This window comes from Salminus brasiliensis, chromosome 4 (genome assembly GCF_030463535.1).
Source record: "Salminus brasiliensis chromosome 4, fSalBra1.hap2, whole genome shotgun sequence".
In the NCBI taxonomy this organism is placed as follows: domain Eukaryota; kingdom Metazoa; phylum Chordata; class Actinopteri; order Characiformes; family Bryconidae; genus Salminus; species Salminus brasiliensis.
Genome location: NC_132881.1, coordinates 40,703,060 through 40,718,721, shown reverse-complemented (window position 1 = coordinate 40,718,721; position 15,662 = coordinate 40,703,060). Strand labels below are relative to the sequence as shown.

At 38.7% G+C, this 15,662-nt stretch overlaps 1 protein-coding gene across 2 annotated transcripts in view; it reads left to right on the top strand.

The window, feature by feature from the left end:
• The window catches only part of npnta (nephronectin a), an 85,389-nt gene extending 80,261 nt beyond the window's left edge, over positions 1–5,128 (top strand). For both annotated transcript variants that reach the window (XM_072678471.1, XM_072678470.1), the window contains 2 exons: positions 978–1,237; positions 4,215–5,128. In XM_072678471.1, the coding sequence (XP_072534572.1) occupies positions 978–1,237; positions 4,215–4,325 (371 nt within the window). In that variant the 3' untranslated portion in view covers positions 4,326–5,128. The remainder of the gene's footprint in view (positions 1–977; positions 1,238–4,214) is intronic.
• Positions 5,129–15,662: the final 10,534 nt, after the last annotated feature.

The following is a 15,662-nucleotide window of genomic DNA, read 5'->3' as shown; positions in this document are numbered from 1 at the left end:
ATTTCCATATTTTTCACTTCCCCTAAAATGTAGTCTTTCAGCCAAGACATGTTTAGTGTCTGAAGTGAATGAAATAACATGCTTCTTTAGTTTTGCACTGGGGCTACAGGGCTATGTATGTAACAGGACAATGTAGCTAACAATCATTAGACTTCTAAAGGGGATTTTAAAGGTCCTACATCCTACAGTATCTTTGTATCTTATTTGAGGGTTGAGGTCTTTTAACCTTGTAAACGCTTTGAGGGTTGAGGTCTTGTAAACGCTTTGGTTTTTGTGAGCTCATGAAAACAATGAATTCAGAACAGGCCAATTTTGCCGCTTAATTTACACACATCATCTGTTGCAAGTATGTTGCATAGCTAAAAAGCCTCATAAATAAATAGATATATAGATAATAGTGTCATACACAGTGTAAGTACATTTTTAACTACAATATTTTTAGTTTTAGGCTGAATAAATAAATATACACCATATGTCCAAATGTTTGTGGACACCCCTTCTAAAGAATGCATTCAGCTACTTTAAGTTGCACCTATTGCCAACACAGATATGCAAATGTTCACACACATACAGCTTGTCGATTTCCCTTCAGAGAAGAACTGCCAATAGAATAGGACTCTCTGGAGCAGATAAGCATGAACCTACTGGTGCCGTGCCTAATGCCAGACGTGGGCTAGAGGGGTATAAAGCCCTCAGCACCGAGCTGTGAAACAGTGGAACTGTGTTTACTGATGGTGGGGATGAGTTGAAGTGTTGATCATCCAACACCTCAATAATGCTCGTCGCTGAATGCAATCAAACTGACAGTCACTTCAACAAAAGCAGGATAAATCCTGTTTTATATTTAAGAAAAAAATCAATGAATAAGCATATGTCCCAATACTTTTGTCCATATCGAGTATCTTACTCAATACCTATCACCATCAAACAGACTTCTGTTTTTGTAATTGCGCAATGTGTGATTGGATGTTTTTTAGGTGGCAAGTATCTGACCATCTCAGAGGTGCTGGGTAAGCGTAGTGGACGCGGAGCTCAGTTGGTCCTCCCACTGACCACACCCTGGAACGAGGGCAACCTGTGCCTGGCTTTCCGACACAAGATGGCGGGTCACCATGTGGGCATGCTGCAGGTGTTTGTGCAGAAGGGCCGGCAGCACAGCCCGGCCGTGTGGGGTCGAACAGGAGGGAATGGCTGGAGGTCCACACAGATCACACTGTGGGGCAATGGACTGGAAAGTGTGAGTACACGCTTCATTAGTCTCGGAGAGATTGCAGTGAGGTATTAAAGGAAGTGACCGAGTATGCCGTTAGTCTTTGTGCTCATGTGCATTAAGCTAACTGGACCTTGCTGTTGTTCATTAACTATAAGCAATAGAAATATTGCTCAGAAACATTTCCCAGCATTCAGTTTAGATTTAACTCACTGCACTGTGAGTTCAAGGCATTTCGCATTTAGATAAATAATCAGTCTGCTTCGAACCCTAACCCCACAATGAATTGCATTAGTCATATTTGCTTTATTTTCACCCTAAAGAAATTGAATTTCAAAAGCAGCACATCATGTTCTAGTTATATAGGTTATAGTTCATTTTACAGTGTGAATGCACACAAAGCTGAACATGACAACCATGTGGTTAGACAGACTGCCACTGTCAACTCTGTTACTGTCAATGGTTCTGTTAATACTTTCAATGGTTTAAAAAGTTTAACTATAACAGAGTTGCCATTTTCCACCATTTCGGGGGAGATTCACTCAACATTACAATAATAAATCTGACAAATAATTAAAACACTGTTGATTTATCCTCAACATTTTATACAAAATAATGAGAGAAGTTGTTTGACATGTCTCACGACATCTCACTACCTTCCCCGTCAGAGGAAGTGACCTCACTGAGTGCAGGTCATGTTTTGTTTTTGTTTTTTTTATTGGAACTTTTTAGATGTAACAGGTTTGACCTGAACATTGGGACATACACAAAGTGTATTTTTTAATTACTGAAATGACATATTGTACAGAAAAGAGATATTAAGTGCAGTTGACTTTATAACTGTTAAAAGAGTAAGCACAAAAGAAATTAATATTAGACTTATTAAATAGAAATATATAGTATTATTTAATGTAAAATCCAAGTTGAATGCCTGCATTAGAAGACGAAGACAGTAATTCACTGGATGTCATTTAGTTCATATTTTGTGTAAAAATTGTGCCTCAAATATACATCAAGCATTATTATCGTATAAAAATAATGTAATATTAGTATTTTTTATACTATAATAATGCTTATAAATTAGTATTATTATTCAAAACGGATTTAATAAAGACTATTTTTGGGGGAAAAAAAAGCAAAAGGTTTATGAAATGTACCTCCAATTCTGGGATGGACCATATATCACATTTACAGCCAGTGGTCGCTCTTGTTTGTCGAGCCTGTGGATTCTTACTACAGTGCAGGCTGTCGGTGTCAAGTGAAGCTCCACCTTTATAGCTTTAAAAGTGATTTAAAGGGGCTGAAATGTTCCAGCGGACTAATGCGCTGTCACGATGATCAGAGAATTGCTGGAATCCCGGTACTGATAGCCATCGGCAGCCGAGGCCCAGAGAGAGCACAATTGGCCTTGCTTTCTCCAGGGTGAGTAGATGGCGCTGGCTATCACTGGCATCAGTGGGCTGGTGTGTCTTGGCCGGGTATGTGGTGCTTCCCTCCAGGCGCATTGGTTGCCCAGTGATGTTGCATGCCTCTATAAATATAGAACCGCCAGTGCTCCTGTATGGTGGGTGGAGGTGATGGAATCGGCCAAATTAATTCCAAACCAGGGATGATAATGAAGCTTTGACAGTTCTAGTAATTTGACAAAATGAAAGTCATATCTTGTGGCATTTTGAAAGTTTCTCTCCTCTGTTTTCTGAACTTTGGGTGAGAAATAATTGATATTAAATTACGGCCTGATTTTGTTGTGGATAACCAGGTTAATAACATTATTGCCCTTAGTCTTGGCTGTGTGTCATGCTCACTGACATGAAGTGACAGCTGTGCAGATTTCTTCACGCATTGTTGCAAGGTTCATCACATCACATTTTCTTATTTTCTTAGCCATAAGGAACGAATGGAATTGAAGATTGCTTATTAAATTGAGATTTTTCTTGGAAAAAGCAAATGAGTTCTCAGCAGCCCACAGCCATTTCACACTTGCGCCCTGTGTGCCAGTGCCTGACATGACATGAGTCGACCTGACACAAGTCAGGTAATCAGAGGCTGTAAAATCATGTCCTGGAGCTGAAACAGGAGAGCAATGGCTGAGTGAGTGAGCACCCTTAAGGACTGAATTGGAGAGAACTCTTTTTAACACAGTTTTAAAAATTTAATTACTGCTCATATCTACACCCGTATAAGTGTAGTTATTACTGTCATGATTATTTATGTGCAGCTGCATAATTATAATTATGTTAAATAATAACACAGGTGGTTCTGTAATGTTGGTGTAACAGTGGGTCACAACAGCACCTTCCACATGATAGATTAGGTTTGATTCCCTAGCCAAGCAAACAGACCAGTATTTGAGCAAGACTTCTAACATAATATTCACGTACCTGTATAAAAGGACTCAAATGTAATCCACTCCGGAGAAGAGCATCAGACAAAATGATATAAATGTAAATGCAGTTTATGCAAAAATACTATAAAGGCCACAGCATGTCTTTTGGTGCAGTTTTAAAGGTCCTATACAACTATCCTATTTAGCAAGTTCTCCAGCATGGATGATAGTATTAATAGTAAATAATATCTAATAAAGATTGTAATATATATCAACATTGAGACGACTGCAGCATAATTAGAAAGGTAGACATGAAATGAACAATTTTAATGAAATGCAAAAGCCTTTAAATGGATTGTTGAGTTGTCAAGGTCCTGTAAAGACCGATTGCCTTTACTAAAGAACCCTTGAAGGACCCTCAAAAGATTACATTTCGTAAGACCAATGATCAAGTCCAGGACAGGTCTCCGTACACCGTAGACTAGCATCTAGACACTTGAACCCGTGTCTTGAAAAATAGATGATAAAATCATTGAATTGTATTTTTCCAATTGTTCAGCATATGGCTACATATGGCTGAAACATATGTATGTAAAATGCCATGACAGATCTAGGAGGTTTTAGTCCATTGATGGAAACAATTAATCATTTACATGCTCAATGTGCCGTTCGTTACAGGTGATCGTGAAGGGCGAGCGGCGGAGAGGTCGGACCGGCGAGATGGCGCTGGACGACATCAGCCTGAGGAGAGGCTCTTGTCAGGAAGAGCACAACCTGAGGAGGCTCTAACACCACAACACACACGGACTCCTCAGCCTAACGCTGCAGCAGCCCACAGGGAGGGACATGCTTTCCCTGGCAGATCCCTGGAGGTTCTGGGTGTGTTTCCTCCAGCCTCCTGCCCAGGCTGCCAGTGCATGCTCCAGTAGCCAAGTGCTCGATGCCTACAGCACCCAGCTCAAATTGTGAATATGACAAAACGAAATTGGAAAAGAAAAACAATGTGCTGGTTTTTGTAAATGTTTTTTCCAGTTGAATTCAACCCCTAATGAGTCTAGTGGAATGGAAGGCGCTGTGCTGTGGACACATATATGCTCTTAAGACTGCCTTTTTAAAGCCTTAAACTAGCCAATGAGAGCATTATGTGCTTCATCTGAGCACTTAAGCGCTAGTCAAGAGACAACCAGTTTCCATTGTACTATTGTAAATGTATCCGTGTGTATATAGCTATATATAGTATATATATATATATTTCAAGACCCCATGTATGCTTTGCTGGTGCATAATTACAGTATGTGAATTCTACATGTATAAGTGATGCAGGGCGATGTTCACACGACCCGACTTTGAGTGTTTTCTTGACATTATGTATATTGTAAATTACAAACCAGTAAATTGTTTTGCATTACAGTTTCTAAGTGGCTGTATCAGCCATCCTGTATTGGCATTGGTACTCATACTTGCCCTTTAAAATCTTTACAGTAGGATGTTCGGACCTTTTTGACCTGAAACTCTGTGGTCCTCACTCTTGTTTTAACAGACAGATGATGTCAGTATTCAAAGATTTATGCCAATAAAAGTCATGAACTCTAGATGTACATCTTGTATAAATGAGTGATGCGTGCTGGATTGATTTGAACCAGAACTGATGAGCTGAAATGAATGGTGGTCAGTGGAGAAGTTAAGAAATTTAAGAAAGGTGTGCCCAACAATGCTCCTAGAGGTTCATCTAAATGAAACTCAGTGTAGTGTGGATATCCATAGATCTTCATTTTAAGTAAAAAAGTGAAAAAGGTTTTTCATACTCATAAAAATCTTATACACATGTTTCTTTAAGGAACCAAAATAGGTTCTTTCTATGGCATCAGTTAACAGGTTCACAAGTGTTTTAGTGATGCTGTTCACCGTAAGAGCATTTGAAAGTTCTTTCAGGAATCAGAAACAGGTTCGTTTAGATCACTCAGGTCTTGTTTCAACATGATCCAGCTATTCAGCGCATTTGCAAAATACTTTTTAAAATAATTGTACTTTGGTAGTTTACTCCAGTATTATTTTTGAGGATTTTCTACTTTTCTGGTGAACTTTAAGATGACTTTTTAGATTAATAATAAGGTGCACATTTTGTGACTGTCCAATGTACAGTGAAATGTGTCCTCTGCATTTTACCCACCTGTGGTAGTGACCACACACACACACACACACACACACACACACACACAGAGAGTGGTGGGCAGCTAACTCCAGCGCCCGGGAAGCAGAGAGTGTTGAAGAGCAGCTTGCCAGGCCTGGGTATCAAACCCACAACCCTGGCATTAATAGCCCAGAGCTCTAACCGCTGAGCCACCACTGCCACAGAAGTGTAGCACATCACCAACAGATCAGTCCAGGATCAGAATACACTAAGGGAAATATCTTGAAGATGTTCTGTTGATGCGTTGATACTTACATTCAGCAGATTCACTGTTGATCTGTTACATAAGGAAGACTTAATATCTTACTACCATTAACAAATCCTAACCCAGCCTTACCTAAAACCTAACACTAATCCTAACCTTAACCTCAAACCAAAACCTTATCATAACCCTCATCCTGGCCCTAATTCTAACTTTAACCTCTTTAACGCAAAACTTAAATTCAACCTAATCCAGTTAAGGTTCAGTTCCAGACTGGTGTCAGTAGCAGATCTTTAACAGCTGGTTAAGAAGGTCTGTATTAGACCATGATCAGTGATTTCTCAGCAGAACAGCTACAGATTTGAACTCGAACACTCAGAACAAAGTGAAACAGCTGAATTCAGCAGATTATGAATGGATTGTATATCATTAATTAAAACCCTCTTAATAATCTACTGAAGGTATTTAGATGCTTCACTGCTGCTCAATCACTGATATTCCTGAGAGTCTGATGAGTGTTTATTCTATCAAAAAAGGAGCACTCCAGATGAAGCATCACCAGTACTCAGACTTTCACTGCATTTCACTGAAATACTGCATTACTTCTTTCAACATACTGAATACTTATTAGTATTTTCAAACATCCAACAAAATTTATATTAAATTAATTAAACCACACTAATTAAACTGTGCAAGGACTGGTTCCACCCATCACACACCACAAAACAAATTTAAATGGTATTTAATGTTTAACATTTACTTCATACTTTTACATACTCTTGTAGTGCATTGGAATGTAGACTCTCCTTCATGTCATTTATTTAAAGTACATTTTTGGCTGCAGGTTTTTTTGTACTTTTTCTCCTATATATTAATAAATTATTTTTTATTAATTTTATTATAATATTCATTATTAATTAGGTTAGGGGAGTTTAAACACTAGGGGCCAGCATTTAAGAGCATATTCTCCATGAAGAATTGTTTAGGTAGGTTTTAATTGGGTTCTTCTCTGAATCAGCTTAAATAAAAAAGACCACTGATATACAGGACCTATTTTGCAATGTCTGTTTAGGTTTAGTGTCTAATCTGATGATGAAGATTCAGTTGCTGGTTAGGATGAAGTCTGTGCATCATGGTTTAACCCAAATTTAAGTGGTAAAGTTAGGTGGCTAACTGAATGACCCTCTGTCTGTAATGTAGCACTATTCTGAGGCATCTGAACAACTTACAGGCAAAGCCGCATGGTATGAGAGAACTCCATACCTTACCTCCACACTCCATACCTTCCTCATATGAATTTAGAAAGGTTCATCTTTTGGTACTTTTTCTTCACAGGTTCTTACTTCCTATATAACATCCTGTATATAACATTTCCATCAGTTTTATTGTGTTGGTTCTTGTTTGTGGTCAAAAATAAACTTGCTAGTGTTTGATAACCTCTTTTTACTAATCATATTTACATTTTTATACAGACATTTTCTGTATTGTAGGTTGTACTGTGGTTGTTGTTTTTTTGTACTTTACTAATTATGTAAAGCTGCTTTGTGACAACAGTTGTAAAAAGCGCTATACAAATACATTTGACTTGACTTGACTAGGTTGCAAGTTTTTGTAACAAAGTTACAAAATACAAAATACTTACTGTATTTAGGTATTATTTTACTTATATATGTTTTGTAGATGATCAATTTATCCTTAACTCTCATAATGCTCTATATAATGTAATTTAATTAAACTAAACCCAAATCTAATCCTAACTCTAATGTTAGCTTTTGAGAATCAGCTGAGTTTGGTGGAGAACACTAAGAACTAAGATGCCAGCTAGCATCATTAAAAGTGGTAGGAGGACCCACCCAGGAGTAGCACTGTGTGGAACTCCTGCTCATGGATTGTTGTTGCATATCTAGAATTCAATCTAGTTATCTTCCAGTCAACACTTTAAAGCTGTATAAGTGTCTACATTTTTAAGACACAAATACAAGAAGTTTTATGATATATATTGTTTTAAGAATGTATTTTTCATTTTAATAATTAAGTATTTATTAAAAAATTAAAAAAATAGATTTTATCAGTGAAAATATTATGTGTGTATAATATAATAAGTATTTACATAGGACAGTCACTAATCCTGATAATGTGTCATTTGTAAACCCTAGCAAAATGAAAGCTGAAAACTGTAGGTCTCCAAATCCTTAGGTAAACTTTACTTAAGCAATTCATGGTCAGTTTTATGGGATATTTTTTGCAAATTATATTTAAGGTATATGCAACATTTTTGCAGCCGCTACACTTAGGGTAACTACATATCTTTGCTGTCGGACAAAACCCCTGTATGTGAATCTGGGAGTTGTTCTTTACTCGTCAGTATTTTATGATAAATAGACCAATAGAAAAGCTTTAAAATGACTTGAAATAAAATCATGTCACATTGACGCCCATTTACAGTTAAGAAGGTTTAAGAAAGTATAATTAACTTGAGGAAAAAAACACTGCAACCACTGTAAAGCAAACATGAAGGACACAGAGGAAAAAGAAGACTGATGGAGACAAACAGACATAAGAGCTATTTCTACCAAAGATAGGACTCGAAACACCTGGAAACAAGAAGGGAAAACAAACTACAACGCAGGTGAGGAACCAGGGAGGAGACGTAGGAAAGCTGCAGATCATTTATTATAATCAGTCATTTGTAAAACATGATTAAAGAAGTAGTTCAGCGAAAAATGTAATGAATGTGATTTATGACACACCCCAGTCGCAGTCAATCAGCCAAGACATGTTTGGTGTCTGAAGAACCTTTAGTTCAGGACGGGAGATGCTAGGCTAACATTGCTAACAAACACTGGATCAAAAATGTTTCTCTACCGGATCAAAACACATCCAGATATTCATTTGTGTTGTACAGACACACAGTATGACTTCTTCTGGTCTAGGTTTAGGTTATGTAGCTTTTTGATTTGGGTGTGTATTTACAGAGATGAGATTGGTAAAGGCCTAAATCCAGTGTTTGTTACATCTCCAGCTGCAAACATCAGATATCAGTGTCTTGGCTCATTTGATTTCCTTTTTTGAACTATTCTTTTAACCAATTCTGCTCTGTAAATTATATTACACCCTAAGGATTACTGATTGGTATCTACATGCAAAGCAATGCAAACATGGGGGGCCGACGGGACTGGTGGTTTAAGAAATTAAAGCAACATTATGTAGCATTTTTACCTTAAAATAGCAGCTTTAAACTCATGTTGATGCTCCACTGATCTGCAATAAGGAGACTAGCATCTCTATCACTGCCACTCAGTACTCCACAGCTACTGCCCTGCAGGCCTGCAAGAACGGATCACAGTGTAACCCGAGTCATGTTCATGTAAAATCCTGCAATACTACTCTACCACCTCAGTCCACATGCTTCTTTACCTTTCAGATGCTAGTTCTGTATCTCTCAGATTGAACAACTGCATTCAGAAAAGCATGTATAAAGCGCGTCCTTTAGAGGTAGCTGAGCACAATTACACTTCCAGACTGTAGGGGGAGCCTGTGAGCAAGAAATGCGCATTCTTGCATAATACAGCTTTAAGTAATGTATTATATGTCATAAATATCTTTAATCTCCAGTATAAAATGTTTCTTTCTGCTTTATGACTTTCTATAATTATCCAAAATACTTTTATATTATAATATAAAATATATTAATATATAATATATATTTTATATATATTTTAGAATATAGAATAGAATATTACACTCTTACATACTTCTACTTTAAAAAGTAATTTCTCTTTATCATAAATAATATATAGGGACATCTCTGTTTTAGGCTACTTACTTTTCCTTCCATTCAGTGGAAGCGTCAGAACACTAGACCAGAAACTGGTACACAAAAATATGTTTGGGAGTGCAATTCAAATCTTTTCACTAGATTGATTATGATGATGCACTTTTTAAAGGTGTATGCTATCATCCACATTCTTTGGATTTAAGTAGTCATATTGGAAGCTGTAGATCCTTGTGTCTTGCCTCAATTTCGCCCTCGAGAGCTTTTAAAATCTTTCCTAAACTGTTCAATCTGCTGAAGGGGTACGGCCTAACTGAAGGGCTCCTCTGGGCAATATCCAAGTGGAAACAGCAGGAATGTGAAAAAGGAAGTAAATGTTTTAAAACAATATGTTCATTAACTGTAGTGCAGTGCTTTGTTCTTCATATGATGCAGCACTGTTCAGAATAGAGCAAGAATACACTACACTAGGCCTGGACTACTAGAGGAGTAGCTCTTAGATTGACATTAAATACTTTATAGTCTGTTGTTGTCCATTTACTTTCTAGTCAATGGTACAAGCTTTGAGACAGGCCCAACCCCGGAATCTTTCCTTTTTCTTAAATGACAAAAGTTAAAGCCAACAGACTGTTGGAGTAAAGGAGTGTAGGCTCAGTGTGCAGTTGTGCCTTTTCATGTTGCTAATTTTACTATCTTTTATTGGCATCAGCATTACATGATTGTTGTCTTTCTGTGCTAAAATGCCAATCTTTCAGTTCCTACATTTAGAACACATGCCTATTAGTGTTGTTTACATCCCATTGAGTCGCTAACTGTCAGATATATAGTTTTCCCATATATTTTTAAACCACAATCAGGTTTTACCAAAATAAAAAACACTACACTGTAAAGATGTGCTGTAAAATTATGCACAGTAAAAAAAGGTACCAACTTAAAATGATGAAGTAACTGATTGCCAGGTGCGCTTACATATTGAGTTGATCCAGTTTTGAGATATTTTTAGTCACTGCCCCCTCTCTCCAATTTGTTTACTGCATATTCTCTTCTACAGGTCAGGACTTCCCCATTATTCAGTCAAACATGAGCCTCTAACTCCACTCTAACCAGACTAACTGCCTGCTCATCAAGTGTGAGGAGATCTTAAGTAGAAATCTCCACTCCATTATCAATAGCTTCCCAGTCTGAGGACATTCTGAGATAAGGGAGGTTCCAACCTGCAGGTAAGAAAATAGAAAACTATTTAAAGGGGAGAGACCAAGACTAAACTAAAATATTAGACTAAAATATTTAATTTCAGCTATAAAATATTTAATTCTCACCAATGTTTTTGAGATGGATCAATCAGTTGCTGAGAAAGGTGGACGTCAAACTGGGAAAAAAAAAAAAACAGACAACATTCCCGCATCGGTTGAGCATACTGGAGTACAATCACTGTCTCAAAACAATGAGCTTCATCAGCCCATTTCACTACGACATGAAAGCCAAAAAAAGAAGATCATCCTGGGAAGTTTAGTACTTGGGTGTCTGCAGGGTCTGCATTCACAAAGTATCTCAGACAATTTTGTTAAACCATAATTACCATAATGACGGTAGTACCTATTCTTGTCTTCTACTGATGTAATTTCACCCCATATTTTGAGGTGCTTTGTGAATGCTGGCACAAGCCTTAACATGGTTACAGTCTGCTCTAGGCAAAATGATATTGTATAACCTGCCTATTGTTGACTGCAGCATGTTGAGCAGATCCTGTGAAGATCAACAAGCTCTGCCATTGTGTGGAAAGACCTGGGGATCCCTAGTGGTAGAGGGAATTACAGCAGTAAGTGATGAGAAGCTGTGCATTGCAATGATTTTACCCGGGTTAGACAATGTGCATACTGCAATTAATGATTTGCTTTTTTTATTTACAAAAAAGGCAACACAATATTAGACTTTCAGTGATTTTTTTTAGCTGTTTATTTTCTGGTGTATTTTCCGGCATACAGGAGGCAGATTCAGGAGTCAGGAGACTGGATTTGTTCAGACTGGATTTGTTTAGATTGGATTGGTTTAGACTGGAATCGATCAGACTGGACTAATGTAGACTGGATCGAATCAGACTAGGCTGGGTCAGACTGGCCTGACAAAGGAGAAAGATAACCATTTGCTAAGTTGAAACCACATGAAAGTAATGTTAGAAAGGGGTATATTTTCTCTCACTGGGGGAAAGATGTTTTTTAAAAGAACAAGAATGTGGTGCACAAATTTTAATTTGTTTGGGGTTTTCTAAAATCAAAACATGGTCTACATTATTCATACATCTACTTATCTAAAGTCTGTGGTGCTGAAAGTTCCACAACGTATTTTGACTTCCCAAAGCCAAGGCCTATTAACTTCCTGTTAAGCTGGGGTTACACTTTACAGTTTCTACCCTGATTCTCAGTCTGGCTGAGACTGTGCTGGCTGGCTCCAGTCTGCGGTCTTTTCATCAGTCAGTCAACAGTTGGAGAGGGAATCAAGAAGTGTGTGTGGGGCGCAGCCTCTAATTCTTGGACTCCCAATCGCAGTTCAGACCAGCCGGAGCATGTCGAACATTTGATTTTTTCAGACTCGACTCTGAGTGTGATCTAGGAGTAGTATACTGGTCAGCGGCTCAATCTTTATAGCTCTCATCTATAGCCAGTGAAAACTGAGCTTGAAAAGTCAGGCAGTTACTTGTTTTTTAAATTATTATTTTACATTACACCTTAAATGATGCAGCAGCTACATTCTGGCCCTAGTGCACATGCAATACTGCAGCACCATTTAATGGAAATCCATACAAGAAACCGATATCTGCTTTGTACGTAGGGAAGCTGCTTCCAATATATGTATGTAGCACCAATATATGCTGTATGACTCATGCTGACTCCGTCTGCCACACACAACCTCACCCAAAGGTGTTTGATGGGGTTAAGGTCAAAATTTAGTGCTGGTCAATCAAGTTCTTTCACACCAAACTCAGAAAAGAGAACAGAAAAGAGCTTCCCCAAAAGTTTCCACCAAGTTGGAAGCATACAGTTGTCCAAAATGTCTTGGTATGTTGAAACATTAAGATTTCCCCTCACTGGAACTAAGAGGCCTAAGCCAGCCCCTGATACATCCCGATAGCATTATCCCTCCTCCACCAAACTTTACAGTTGGCACAATGCGGTCAGGCAGATAACGTTGTCCTGGCATTTACCAAACCCACACTCATCCGTCAGACTGCCAGATACAGAAGTCCAGTGATGGTGTGCTTTACACCACTCCATCTGAACATCTGCCTAGGTGCTTGATTTTATACACACGTGGCAATGGGAACAAAACACCTGAATTCAGTGATTAAGAGGAGGGTCCCAATATGTTTGTCTATATAGTGTATCTCTTTGTGCATGGCACTGGTGATCCTAGAATTAAACATTGGTCCTTTGGTTCTGAAAAACCAAACAGGTTTTAACCCATGCATACTTACTGGCAACTACAGTCCCATAATAGTTTTAAGATATTATAATTATATGTATACTTTTTCTCTCATATGTATAAAGTATGATCATTTTCTGGCTTGTGTTTGACTCTCACAGATACTTGCTGAGCATAGATTTACAGCTTTACTGTTCGAGGTAGCTCCTGTTGACATCAAGCATTCTCATTTCTGCTTGTGTATCAAAGCTTTCCTGTGTTTCTATGGAAACTGGAACAAAAACTGGTCATGGCCACTAAAAAGAGGGGATGAAGAGAGGGCAGGGTGCATGGGGTTGCCAAGGTGAAGACCCCGGTCAAAAGGTGAGTATGTGACAAATGGGAGTCTCCAGCTCATGTTCGGTAAATTCCACACTCCTTACAAAGAGCTTCGCCAACAGCCAGTCATGCTCAGAGCCAGTGAGAAAGAAAATGGGATTCTCCGCCTCAAGCTTCTGGATCATTTGTGTGAACTCAAATTTGAAACTCTGTTTTATTCAACTTGGAGAAAGTTTGTCAAAAAAAAATCCCCTTACCCCAAAAGCAGTCAACCAGTAAGCTACTTTAGCAGTTAAGGCAAAACACTTATGCTGCTAACATGTACACCTCACCAGTTAGCACTGTGTAAATAAATTCATATATAAATGATCATTACCTTAAACCATGTCAAACTGTTAATTAATAGGTTCAAAGCAAGTCTAGCTCAAAAGATTCTGAGTGTTGGAAGCAGATGCACAGCTCAGAGTGAGAGCCAGCTAGGCCAAAGTACAGCCTCTGCATGGCAGGGTCAGCCCACTGTTACAACCAACCGTTAAGTTTCTTTCCTGTCAGTAAACCCTAAAACTAAATGATCCCCTTGCATATCCCAGCTCATGGCCATACTTATGCTTCTGCCTCGAATCTAGTCACAAAGCGGCGTAGCCAGGTCCCCCGATGCGCACCTCCCCAGAAAAGTAACTATGCTTATTGCAGTCAGCGACGTAGACTGAAATATCTGCAATTGTATCTCTGCCTTCATCACTACTTTAAAAAAAAAAGTTGGACAAAAATCATGGATCATGGTTTGCGCAGCCACAATAGCCAGACAAGCACAGAAAATCACCCTCCCGCCTCGGTTCAATGGCCACTCCTCCTCTGACATCTTCTCTAGCTTGTGTCCACTCAGTTTCAGTCCTCATCATTTAAAGTGGCATTTAGAACCCCCCTTGTCAGACTGGTGTTTTGGCTGCAGATCGATGTAGATGCATCTGCGCACAAGTAGAAATGCTCACAATGGCGTAGGCAGCTTGTGTAGGCTACACTGTAGACTCTGTGTTGACTCGACGATAAATTGGCCTTTAGAAAGCCAGTGTCAGGCATGCTACAGTGCCCCAGGAGCAGAGAGGGGGTTAACCCTGTTTGGGCATGAAAGTGTTATTACAAACGTCTATTAGCAAAGAATAGCTCAGAAGTGCCTGTAGTTACTGATTAATACACCTTAGTGTGTGTTAAGACTTTCTGCGTTAAGGGGTTAAGTGCCTTACTCAATGCCCCAGCTTGGCAGACCTGGGTATCGAACCCACAACCATGTGATCCATACCCCAAAAATGTCAGAAGTCCATGTCTCTCATGTACATTCATAACTGTGGATGTTGTAAACACAGATTTAGCACAAATGTGCTCTAAATAAAACAGATGTAAATAACATAGATTTTCATATTATTATCTTTTCTACTTTGTAGTCAGCTCAAACCCAGCACCCAAATAAACTGCCAGCCAATCCCTAAAACCAGTGCAGTTTATTACAAAATAATAAAGAATATATGCAACATGTTCACACATAGACAACAAGTTCTATAATGGCTGAGCTAAATCAATGAAGAAAACAAAAGGCCAAACAGTCAGAGAGCAGTCAAAGTAAACAAGCAAACAAACAGGAGAGCAAGCGAGTGTACTCTGACACTCTTTAGCTGACAAAGAGGGACATGACCTCTGGGAGCATTACCTCAAGAGGGCGTCTAGCTCATCCTAACTGCAATTCTTTTACATTATTACTGAATTGATAGCATGTTAGTAAAGCTCTATTGTTTGACATGTTTGTATGATTTATTTTTATTAAAACACTGAAAAACAAAAGTTAGATGACTGTACATTAGATGGAAGACCCTTCCCAACTTTTAGTGGAAGTCCATTTTTATTCCAAGTCATTTTGGAGAACTTCAACTGATCCATTCATCATAACATGTTGACTAATTGATTAATTAACCAGACTTCTTAGCCATTGCACAACAGTACAACACAGCCTCTGTATTTATTACATCTGTGGCAGTGAACACACACACACACACACACACACACACATATCTGCAGTGGTGGGCAGCCATTGCAGTGCCCAGTGAGTAACTGAGAGTTAGGTGCCATGCTCAAGGGTTAGCTATGAAGGTTGAAGGAGTAGGAGGACAGCACTGTACCTTAACCCCCCACTCCCTGCTGGTCCTGGGGATTGACTCAACAACCTTC